This window comes from Podarcis pityusensis, assembly GCF_964106645.2.
Source record: "Podarcis pityusensis genome assembly, chromosome: 4".
Lineage (NCBI taxonomy): Eukaryota > Metazoa > Chordata > Lepidosauria > Squamata > Lacertidae > Podarcis > Podarcis pityusensis.
The window spans coordinates 27,777,544-27,790,020 of record NC_138027.1 but is presented as its reverse complement, the minus strand read 5'-3'; the positions used below and the strand labels follow the sequence as shown (position 1 = coordinate 27,790,020).

At 45.3% G+C, this 12,477-nt stretch overlaps 1 protein-coding gene across 4 annotated transcripts in view; it reads right to left on the bottom strand.

The window, feature by feature from the left end:
- KL (klotho) overlaps positions 1-8,631 on the bottom strand; it is a 29,053-nt gene extending 20,422 nt beyond the window's left edge. For all 4 annotated transcript variants that reach the window (XR_013985918.1, XM_081004090.1, XM_081004089.1 and 1 more), the window contains exons 1-2: positions 7,067-8,631; positions 584-1,094 (exon numbers count right to left, since the gene is read on the bottom strand). Coding sequence is in view for 3 of the 4 variants with exons in the window: in XM_081004090.1 (XP_080860216.1) it covers positions 584-1,094; positions 7,067-7,831 (1,276 nt within the window). In the remaining variant the exon portion in view is untranslated. The remainder of the gene's footprint in view (positions 1-583; positions 1,095-7,066) is intronic.
- Positions 8,632-12,477: the final 3,846 nt, after the last annotated feature.

The following is a 12,477-nucleotide window of genomic DNA, read 5'->3' as shown; positions in this document are numbered from 1 at the left end:
ACATATGTAACTGAGACACAGCTTTGTAAATCAGCTGTGAAAGCAGAATAAGTACTCCCAACAGTTATTTTCATTTCTTCATTACAGGAAGAATGAATTCTTCCAGCCTGAGAAGAGACTCTTAAGGTCACTGCCAGAGAGTTACAGAAATTATATATGCACACACACACACACCAGAGAAAGAGAAAGAGAGAGAGAGATTTGGTATATATTCTTATCTAGCAAATATTTACTCAGCTATCTGACGCATTAAAACTAATCATTGGGTATCTCCTGCCTGATTCTCCTGCAAGCCTCATAGCCAAGAGTACAAACATCATGAAGTTATATTAAGCAACCAGCTTAACTTTTTGCTGTAACCAAAGAAACATTATCCAAACTTGTTGGAAAGCACTTGGCAACCGCAGAGGCAAGCAAATCCCGTTCTTTTGGAACCTCACTCTGTAATGAACACCTGGATAAATGTTTAAAAACTCACTGGGTTTTAGCCTCTGCAGAACTTATTTAATGAATGTGAGGATAATGTTTCCCTTAACTTGTGCCAGGATAATAATGGTGACAAGAATACCATCTACAAGCCTACCTTTCAGAGTGTCCATAATGAAATTTTTTAGATAATTCGTGTACTTGGAGTCATCGGTCTTAGTGTTACCAGAAACGTACCAGCTGTTCTCCACAACGAAGATCTCTGGTTTGTTATATTCACTGCTTATCCAGTAAAGCAGAGGCCTTAGGCTTAGCGATTCCAGCTGGCGGAATAACATGCCAGTATCCACGAGATGGAAACTCAACGTGGCCCCAAACGAAAGAGCAAAGAAATCGGCTGTCCCTCTGACAAACTTCTTCTCTGCTTCGGTGAACTCAGGCAGCACAGAGGAAAGATTACTCTTCATGCTCTGGGGATAGTCTCCATCAATAAATATAGGTTTAGCAAACCAGCCCAGCACAAAGTCAAGAGATTTCTGGCATTCGTGAATACTGTTTTCAGTCATATGTAGAGGTCTTATCCAGTGAGAGCCTAAGGCAATTGACACTTTACCTCTTTGTGCAGGACGAAAATGATCGTTGTAAAGATGCCACACTTTGGCATGAGCCTATGGGAAAGAAAGTCCCCGGTGAACCATTTTTATTTTACTCATTTTTGCTGTTTTATGAAATTATGTATTCAGTCTTAACAGATATCTGTGTTACCAACTAGATGGTAATAAGTCTCTTGGTGGCTTTAGGGCCTCCATTCAATCAAAACACGGTGCAACTCTTATAACAGAGCAAATCTTATAAAATCAGCTGGCTTCCTTCACCTTAAAATTAAGGAAAATTAGCCTCACAGCTAGCAATACCACTCTGCCCTATGGGGCAGAACTGTTCGCTCTCATTCTAATATCTCAGAGGAAGGGGAACATAATGCTAAACCAGAGCTTAAATTAAGCTATGATTTAAAGAGAATGTGCAACATACTGGTGTATGCTACCCAAAAGTCCCTGCAGTGCTCTTTCCTTTCCCACGCAGAGGCTGGCACATGTGAACCAGCGCTTGTGGCTTGTTTCTCTCATAACAAACGATAACAGTAAGTCAAGACAAACTTTGCCACTTTCCTCTGGACATGTTCCAATTTGTCAACATATTTCCTAAACTGCAGTGCCTGGAACTGGACGAAGTACTTCTGGTGCAAACAGGTCCACAAAAATTAGTGGTTCAAACAATTTTACAAGTCCAATGCCCGTAATTTGCTTGCATTGCTCATTTTGTGGCCAAAATGAAAGGGAGCAAGGAACCAACTTTTGTATACCATCCCCATTTGGTCCCCCAAGAGCAGTTCTTTAAACAGCCAGTCAAAAAGGCAAGCGGCCATTTATAATCCTGCTCTGACTCAGAAGGATGAATTGACTAGCATGAACACATTCAGACTCACAACCTGCTGGTAGCAATGTGCTTTTCGAAATCTGTCTCTCACCAGCCTGAAAAGCCATGGCTCCCTTCCTTCAGAGAGTCTACCTCCTCATCATTATCATCAATTTCCCCTGCACTACTCCTACTTAATGTTACCCCTTGCTTGCTTGCAAGGGAGACGGCTAACATGCAAACAGGAAGTAACATCTACTGCTCAACTACCACCTTTTTCTGGTCCAGAATAAGAAGAGCTGGTTGAACAACCAGGTTGCAATTGTGAGGAGGAGAAGCAGGTCCAGGAGACTTTCCCCAGTTGCTCCCGCACTGAGTTGTGGTCCCTCAGCAGATGCTTGACTATGCTGACCCTTAACACCAGCTCTGGAACAATCCCAACAGCCCCATACATGGGGCTGTCAAGAAAGATGTTCTATCTTTCCCTTTACTTGCCCCTAGGTTTTAGAGTGTGGCGCTGTGGGTTAAACCACAGAGCCTAGGACTTGTCAATCAGAAGGTCGGCGGTTCGAATCCCCACGACGGGGTGAGCTCCGGTTGCTTGGTCCCTGCTCCTGCTAACCTAGCAGTTCAAAAGCACGTCAAAGTGCAAGCAGATAAATAGGTACTGCTCCAGCGGGAAGGTAAACGGCGTTTCCGTGCGCTGCTCGGTTTGCCAGAAGCGGCTTAGTCATGCTGGCCACATGACCCGGAAGCTATACGCCGGCTCCCTCGGCCAATAAAGCGAGATGAGTGCCACAACCCCAGAGTCGGTCATGACTGGACCTATTAGTCAGGGGTCCCTTTACCTTTAGCTTTTTATGTGAACCTATATTTTCACATAATGGAACATATGGCACACTTGGAACCATTTCACCAGTTGCAGAGGAGAAAACCGTGCGTGAGAAAACATGTCTTCACAAAGCTCAGTTCATGAGAACTGAGTGGGCAGGTGAAATAAATATCACTTAGTGATGGAAGCCCCACAGACAATGTCAACTAAATTTCATGAGGGATCATTAAGTGCATCCTCAATTTCTGGCAAACAGCAATACTTAAATGCTTTGTTATGCCTATATCTGAAAGAGGGTGGAATCTCAGATAAACCTTGGCACCACTATGTGGAAAGCATAGAATGCAGCACAGAAGAGGGGATCAGTTTTTGAGTTGCATTCAAACTATTTAGAGGGCTCCTTCAACAAGAGTTATTATAGTTAATGTGAAGACTTCAGAATGATCTCTAACATAAAGGACATGGCAGGCCCCATCTTATTTGCAGTAGCAACCCCAGCAATTGCAGTGAGGGCATGGAACAAAATTAAAGGGTTTAGGTCAGACACACAGGACTTGAAGATTTATCTATATGCAGGTGATGCTACTTTTTCACTAATATAGCCAAAGGAATCAGTGTCCTAACTAAATTAGTTTAATTTCTGTCTTTAAAAAAAATCTTTAAAATCCGATTAGTTCCAATTTTAATCTTGTGGAAGATACTGGTAATCAGCACTAAGCATTTCTGTTAGATATTTGGGGATATATCTACAAACCAATCTTTCACCAGCAGTTCAAGAAAATCATGAAAAACTGCTAAAGGAAGTGGCAAAAGATCTGAAAAACGTGCCTTTCCATTATTTGTCACGGGTGGCAAAAATAGCTGTAGTCAAAATTAATCTTCTTCCCAGAATTTTTTTAAATTTGAATCTACCTTTAAAACATGACATTTCAATATTTTTAAAAGGCAACAGATTATTTTGTCTGTGGTAGACTCTCTCTCCACTTGGCATATTTCCCAAACTAACAAGTTTCACAGAGGAGGGACAGCAGCAGCTGAAATAACGTGTGGGATTCATGGGCTCTTCCTGCACTTCCAGTGTTTGCAAGGAAGGCTTTTGGACATGCATTGTTTACAGCAAGGATGGGTAACCTGTGGCCATTCAGGTGCTGTTTGACTCTATGGGCCATCAGCTCCAGCAAGCATCACCAGTTGTCAGGGATGAGAAAGACAGCCCAACATCCGAAGAGCCACAGGTTCCTTTATTATGGAAATTCTGGGAATCTTATTATTACTGAGTTGGGAATAATTTTTTAAGCTATACTTCCAGAATCAGGAATTCGGGCCCTTAACGCAGAGCAAAGTATCTTTGAAACAGCTCTCAACTTTATTCTGAGAACTGTGGTAGATGCTGCTGTTTTTCCTACTTGGAATCATAGGAAGCAGCATTCTAGAGTGTTAGACCTCTGACTTATCTAGCCACAACTTTCCAGAGATCTTTCCTAGCCCTTTCTGGAGATGTGTGGTATTATACCTGGGACTTTTTGTATGCATATATGGGCTACAGTACTAAACTTGCAAATTTTGGGGAAGCAATGAGGGAGGAAAACTAAAAGGGCTGGCACAGAGGGATTACAGTCTGAGGTGCAATTCAGAAGCAGCGGACTTGGCTTACAATAGACCTAAGATTTCCAACATAGTTTTCCTCTTAAAATATACATATCCAAAATTCTTCTCTGTGCCTAACCCTAAATTGAGGCACCTCTCAATTTTGCTTAACAGAGCAGCATGTGTCACAACATCATTATTACATCGCTTCCCATCTACCACAAAGCTTATGATCTAGTGCTCAAAGCTGTCACACTGTGCCAATTTTGGTAGACATGCTGATAGAAATTACTCACATCTGACTTGGATGCTGCAAGCACAGGTTTTAATACGGCATGTATCATGAGCAACTCAGTGCCACAGGAGCTTAGATCACTGCCAGCCAACCTCTGATGCCAGCAGGGATGTTGATTGGGAAAGTGCTCTTGGCCCTCATCCCAGTCCACATACAAGAACTTGTTCACCTTAAATCACATCAAGAAATACTGCAGGTCTTTAAAACTAAGGCATTGTAATCCTATATACACTAACCTGAGTACCAAGTCCTATTGAACTTCTGAGTAGACACAGAGAGGACTGTGCTGTAAGGGTGCAATCAAATGCTCACTTTCCTGTGACTAAGCCCCACTAAACAAATTAGGATCTACTTCTGAGTAGAGATGGAGAAGGGTGGGATAGATGGCTGCAATCCAGTACATATTTGTTTAAGAGCAAGTCCCACTAAATTCAAAAATGCTTAGCTAAGTGATGGATCTCTTGAGTGTGAAATTTACATTTGGACTACTGGATTGCTTTTTGTGCATCCGGTAATAACAACTACATTATTTTCAATGTTCAGGTCTCTGTTAAGATGATGTATAGTCTGTGACTGTGGCCATATTTTACTGCACTTGGCTTGGTATTTGTAACACATTAATTTGTCACTATTATACCTTCCTTTTGTGAATTGGTCATGGTTAATATTATAATCAATTCATGTGGGTTCTCCTGCTTGTTCATTTTCAAATAGAATAAATGCTACTAGTAATGCATTGTACTGCTGCTTTCAGATATGTGTGTTTGTCTTTTCATCTCACCTTGCAATATTGGATGAAATGAAATTTTATCCATGTTTGTATTTATTAACTATGCCTTTGATAAACCGCACTGTCACCTACAGAATCTCATGACACAATAAATTAGGCTGCAGTCCTAAATACACTTCCTAGGAAGCAAGTCTCATCCAACATAGAACTTATATCTGAATAAATATGCATCACATTGTACTGGACTTCTTTAGGATACTGCAAAGATCTGCAACAGACTGACATTACTATTCTTCTGCAAGCCCACACATTTATTTTTGCTCTTGCAACTTTAGTGGGGAGAATTTAATTTGCTCTTCCTCACCTTTCACCTTCACAGGCAATTGTAAGCATTTAAATGTGGTAACACTAAAATCATAGAGCCAGTGCGGACAGGGGAATGTTTATAACTAGAACTGGGAAGCCCAGAGTTCAAATCTTGCCACAAAGCTCACTGTGTGACATTGGGCCAGTCTTCCTCTCTTAGCCTAACCTACCCCACAGGGTTGTTGTGATACTAAAATAGGGGGAATGGCTCGGATACACCACACTAAGCTCCTTGGGGGAAGGATGGGAGATTAACGCAACTGATAATAATAAAAACATTCTAGTTAAACCTCTTACGCCAATAATACACCCCTAGCAAGTTTGGCTCTGTAATAAACTGGGATTGTTCCAATTATGATTTGCCACAAGTAGTGAGTGATTCAGGAGTTAGCAAGGTGTGTTTGGCCAGAAGTGCCTGAAGGGCAATGGATAAGTCTAGTTAAATAGGTCCTGATAAGACAAGCAAACAAGCTGTCCTGCACATGCTGGAGAAGTTGAGGTGTTTGTTCTATAGGAAAAAATCCCAGCATTCTGAAATGTTAAAAATCCCATTGTTTTCTACAGAGCATAATATTTGAGATGGTTATAGTCTCATAGAACAGCAGGATTGGAACAGGCTTGAAGGTCATCTTCAAGAGCCAGATGTACTTACTTGACCATTTTCCTCCTTTGTGTTTTTCCAATATTTGGGTGACTGGAGGGCAGTGGGGTGTATCTTACCTTTTATATTTCCATAGGTGCTAAGTTTTGATAAGTTGGGCCTTGCTTACTCTTGTCTGCTGCTTGTAGCAAATCTTAGGCTGCACTCCTTTACACACACTGACTCATGGAATACACTGGAACTTGCTTCTGAGTAAACAGGCCTAGGATTGCACTGCCCTTGCTCTAAATCAGCCTTCCCTAACCTTATAACCCACAGGTGTTGTGCTTGCTTTGGCAGCACATATACTAAAAATAACCCACAGGTGTTTTGGCCTACAATTCCGTTATAGCCCAAAACATCTGGAGGGCACCAGGTTTGGGAAGGCTGTTTTAAATTCTACACCAGGGATGAGGCAACTGCAGCTCAACCTGTTAGAGGCTGTAGCCCAGCAACATTGAACTGGAGGGCCACGGGTTCCCCACCCCTGTTCTTAACTTAAGAGGAGCCAGCAGCAGTCATTCATTTGCCTCGGAAAAGATCACAAGTGGAGGCCCTACTCTCCCTTGGCGCCATTCCTCGGGTTATGTGCCTTCACTGGAGGTTTTAAAGCAAAGGATGCTTTAGTTGGGATTCCTGCGTTGCAGGGGGCTGGCCTTAGATGACCCTCGGGGGTCCCGTCCAACGCTATATGGTTCTCTGACGTCCCTCTCCAGGGTGGCCAAAACTCATGGAGAACTTCGGCTGAGCCATGTTCTCCTTGGCCGTCCTTACCTGGAGGAGGTGGTGAGCCACCCGGTAGCCCACCTCCCGCCCTCCCCGCACGCCGGGGGCCAGCTTGCCCGTGGCGTAGCCCTGCCAAGCCACGAGGTAAGGGTTGTCCATGGTGAGCCAGAAGCGCACGTGCTCGCCGAAGTGCCTGAAGCAGAGCTCGGCGTAGTCCCGGAACAAGCCGACCAGAGCCGGGCTCTGCCAGCCGCCATAGAGCTCCTGAAGGCGCTGGGGCAGATCCCAGTGGTAGAGGGTGACCACGGGCTCGACGCCGCGCTGCCTCAGGCCGGCCAGGAAGCGCGCGTAATGCTCCAGGGCGGCGGGGCTGGCGGGCGCCGTGCCGTTGGGGAGCAGGCGCGCCCAGGGCAGCGAGAAGCGGTAGTGCGACACCCCCAGGAGGCTCAGCGCTTCCAGGTCGCGCTCGACGCGGTTGTAGCTGTCGCTGGCCACGTCCCCCGACGGCGCCTTCGGCTCGGCGGCGGCGGCGGCCCGGGGGAGGCGCTGCGCGAAGGCGTCCCACACCGAGGGCCCCTTGCCGTCCTGGCTCCAGGCGCCTTCCACCTGGTACGCCGCGCTGCCCGCCCCCCACAGGAAGCCGTCGGGGAAGGTGTCGTCCAGGAAGAGCTCATCCTCGAAGGGCAGGCGGGCGAAGCGAGACCAAGTGGCCTCTCCCTGCCCGGGGTGCCCGGCCAGCGGGCGGCACAGCAGCAGCACCCGGGCCAGGAGGAGGAGGAGCAGCAGCAGCCCTGGCGTCGCGGCGCGAGTCATGGGGGAGGCCGAAACGGGCGTCGACGGGCGGCGAGAAGCGGGCGCGGGACCGGCTGGAGTTGTCTGTCCCCTTTCTCAGCCAAGCCCCCTTTATCCCCTCGCTTCGCCCTCCCCGCGGGGCTGTTAATCATTACCGCGGGGGGAGGTGGCGGGAAGGAGGGGGGAGGTCAACCGGTTTGCACCGAAGGGAGACGGCGACGGGGCTTTGTGCCTCCACCTACCCGCCCCACGTCGGGGGGCGCGGGTGGTGCCTTCTCTAGGAAGAGAGGCATCCGCGCTGGGTCTTTCTTCTCCCGTCCCGTCGGGAGGTGTCAAAAGTGGGAGATGGAAATGCGTCATTACCTTCGCGCGCCTCAAACAATGTTTTCTTTCTTCTTGGCGAGACTTCGGCTCCCTGCGCCTGACCTTGCTTTTGACGGCTCCTTTTTCAATCTCCTTGCTGCTTCTGTATTGTTCAGTGATAAACTTTGACGCCTAAAAGGATGGGGGGCGGGTCCAGCTATCACCATCCATTCAGGGAGTTGGATCTTGTTTCCCCTTCTTCCTCCGGCATCAGCTCAGACTTGGCTGAACTGAACTCATGTCTGGCTTCAAATTCGAGATTCCCTGAACGCTTTGCTTCCCCGTGATTTTATTTTCTCATCTTGTCAATAGTCACAAATCATGTTAAAGCATTTGAAAGACTGCGGTGTGTAGTGTCTTTCATTTCTGCTCTTGGTTGCAAAGGAAGGGTGAAGGGGAGATCCTGTTTCAGTCAGCAAGTATAGAACTGGAGAGTAGTCCTCCTTATTCAGGATTATTGACCATGGCATATTGGGATGTGATCTTGCATATGGTGGTTAATTTTGTGCTCACAGGTTCTGAACAAGATTTAAAGGTAAGCGCATGTAATGTGTTGAACAGTGCCAAGGAGTTGTTTTCTTTCTTTCTTTCCTCTCTCTCCAGAAAACCAGGAAGAATGGAAACAAGCCTTTCTGTATTCAAACTGCATCGCTGTAACTTAACATTGCAATACAATATATTGAGTATATATGTTGCAACTACTTTAAAACAATTTTTTTTTCATTTTGCCTTCTGAAGATGACAACATTTGCATTAAGGGAAGAAGGAAAGCAACTATTCAAATAGAAACACTTCACAAATCTTCAAGGGAGAAAATGCACTGCTTATTTACCGTAATTATTTAATCATCCCTTTTAATTGGTTGAACAGGTGTAATACATTGGCATCTTCTAAAGGACAGGATACAGTACTCTGCACTTAATATCATTTAAAGAGATCAGGGTTTTTTTATTTAAAAAAAGTTATAAAGTTGCATATTTAAAATTTGAATGCAAGGTGAGACTTTTAAAAATAACCTGCATGTGGCAGGGAGGCCAGCAGCCACACACAGATGTTCTCAGGAGATAAAGTTACTATTTAACTAAAGATTGGAGGCATTGTGATAATTTAGATTTATTTTTAGACAATGGTCATTTGGAGATGGAAAAATGCAAGCAGTTGCTAATACTTAGAATATTTCAGCAGGAATCTGTTTATCTTTTTGGCTTCTTGCTGACATGTCATGAGAAATCAAAATAGATCTGCTGCCAATTCATATTCTTTTGCACTTAAAAAATAAATACAAATACCACCAGCTCCTCCAGGTGTAGGATGGAACCTATGGTACCACAGCTGCCAAGTACATTGATCAATGTTGTGTGTAAGAAATAGAGTGTCAGGGGTTTGTCCAAAAGTGATGCCTTATTGGACCTTAAGATTTGACAACTAAATGTGAATATTCCTTAATGGCTGGCCCATTCCCCTGAATGGGAAATTCAGTTGTGAGGCTGGGGTGTGATGAGATGAGCCCTTAATGCTCTGTTTTCCCCACACAATTGGCTAACAGTTTTGAAACTAGAGAGAAAGAGGGAAAGAAAGATTGAGCTTCCTTGGCATAAAAATGCACTGGAGGCTGTCTTTATATTTTCTTGATTTACATACTGTATACAGTGGTACCTCGCAAGATGAATGCCTCTCAAGACGAAAAACTCGCAAGACGAAAGAGTTTTTCGTTTTTTGAGTTGCTTCGCGAGACGAATTTCCCTATGGGCTTGCTTCGCAAGACGGAAACGTCTTGCAAGTTTGTTTCCTTTTTCTTAAAACCGTTACAGTAATACAGGGTGCATTGCTTGAAGAGGTGCAGTTGCGACTTGACTTCGGGGAGCAACTCATAGCACGCGGTGTGGTAGCCTTTTTTGAGGTTTTTGAAGATTTTTTTGAAAAAATTGAAACCATGCTTCGCAAGACAAAAAACTTGCAAGACGAAAAAACTCGCAGAACGAATTAATTTCATCTTGCGAGGCACCACTGTATAGAAGAAAAAGAACAAGCAGAGGCTGAAGAAGTGAAGGTAAGAGCCAGGCAGATTCTGCACTCCTAGATTACAGTGGTACCTCGGGTTACAGATGCTTCAGGTTACAGACTCCGCTAACCCAGAAGTAGTACCTCGGGTTAAGAACTTTACCTCAGGATGAGAACAGAAATGGCACGGCGGCAGCGGGAGGCCCCATTAGCTAAAGTGGTACCTCAGTTTCAGGTTAAGAACGGACCTCCAGATCTAATCAAGTTCTTAACCCGAGGTACCACTGTATTCGCTTCTGTCAACATAAGAAGAGCCCTGCTGGATTAGGCCAATGGCCCATCTAGTCCAGCCTCCTGATCTCACAGTGGCCAACCAGATGCCTGAGGGAAACCTGCAAGCAGGACCTGAGCACAAGAGCGCTCTGCCCTCCTGCAGTTTCCAGCAGCTGTCATTCAGAAGCATCATGGCTTCCGTCTATGAAGGCAGAGCATAGCCATCATGGCAAGCAGACATTGATAACCTTATCCTCCATGAAGTTGCCCAGTCCTTTTTTAAAGCCATCCAAGTTGGTGGCCATCTTCCATAGCTTTCATTCACAAGGACTAGCACTAGCCACCCAGGAGAAAGTGTATGGTTGGTGTTGTTTTGGAAACAGGAGTGTTGTTTCCATAGCTTTCTTACAGAAAAGGAGACCTCTTCAGGTATCCTGCCTGTCGTGCATTGAGTGGGGGGAGAACAAGGTTGTTGGCCATGTTCCACCCATTGCACTTTCACCGCCCATCCTCACTTCGTGAGCTGTGAGTTTCTATATTGTACAGGGAGCCTATACAAGTAAAGCAGGCTACTGACCGCATACATTCAGCCCCGAATGAACACAGGGTGGCATAAATGGGCAATGGTGGCATGACTTTGCCCTGCTCTCTTTCTCATACGATTCTAATTGTTTGGGGTGGGGGTGGGGGGTTGAACACCCAAAGCACCCAGGTTGACCATAATTATAAGTTAGTTTTAGCTGGAAGAATTCTGTGGGAGGAATTCAAGGTCTCAGCCGATGCATGTCTGCTTGGCGGACAGAACAGTCCGTCCCCCTCCTTCCCTGCATGCTGTTATGGGGATTATCCCCAGAACAGATTTGGGGAAGGAGGGAGGAAGCCCTGCTACGCTAGGCTACGCTGGCCCCTGTTAGTGTGCTGGGTTAGTTGAATCCAACCCTGTGTATTTGAGGGGTGGGTGTAAGGGGGAAGATCCAACTTGTCTAGGTTGATAAAATGAACCTGAGTTTATGAGAAAGAAGCTGGGAGCCTACAGGAATTGTTATACTCACATAAGTGTACCTTGCTCTGGGACCAAGCTGAAGAGGCAGACGTTGCCTTTCCTATTGCTAATAAGGTAAAGAAACCCCAGGCGGTTAAGTCCAGTCAAAGGTGACTATGGGGTTGCGGCACTCATTTTGCTTTCATGCTGAGGGAGCTGGCGTTTGTCCACAGACAGCTTTTCTGGGTCATGTGACCAGCATGACTAAACCGCTTCTGGCGCAACAGGACACTGTGACGAGTGCCAGAGCACTAGGAAACACTGTTCACCTTCCCACTGCAGCAGTACCGATTTATCTACTTGCACTGGTATGCTTTCAAACTGCTAGGTTGGCAGAAGCTGGGACAGAGCTCACCCCGTTGCGCATATTCGAACCACCGACCTTCCGATCAGCAAGCCCAAGAGGCTCAGTGGTTTAGACCACAGCGCCACCCGTATCTCCTTATTGCTAATATTGATGGCCTGAATGGGGGTCATTTTTAGTCTAGAGCAGAAAACTTGTATTGGAAGATACATTTGGCAAATGCGTAAGCAGCTAACTATTAATTGCCTTGTATGCTTTTAATTTTTAAACTTTTTAGTTAACCTGTTTCCAAGAAGAGCTGTTAGCCATTCCAGACAGCTCAGTCTAGGAAACAGTCTTCCCTTGAAAGGGGTGGTGTTATGAGTTTGCCCCATATGGTTACAGAACTGCAAATGAGTCTGTGTTTTTGTCTGAAAGTGATGCCTCCTTAGAACCCAGGGTTTTTATAAATGATGTTAATGTTTCTTAACAGTATGATGTGAAAACTAAAGTCAGATCAAGCATTGCTGAACTGAAGGTTGTTGAAGAAGCACAATAAATTTGAGGACAACCTGCCCAAATTGCCTACTTTTAAATCCCATTGATTCCCATGGTTTACAACTGATCCCAAGTAGAAAAGGGCTGAAAGTTAAAATTGCTTGACTTTGGCTGGCTCATGTCTCATGTCTGTAGGCAGCATCAACA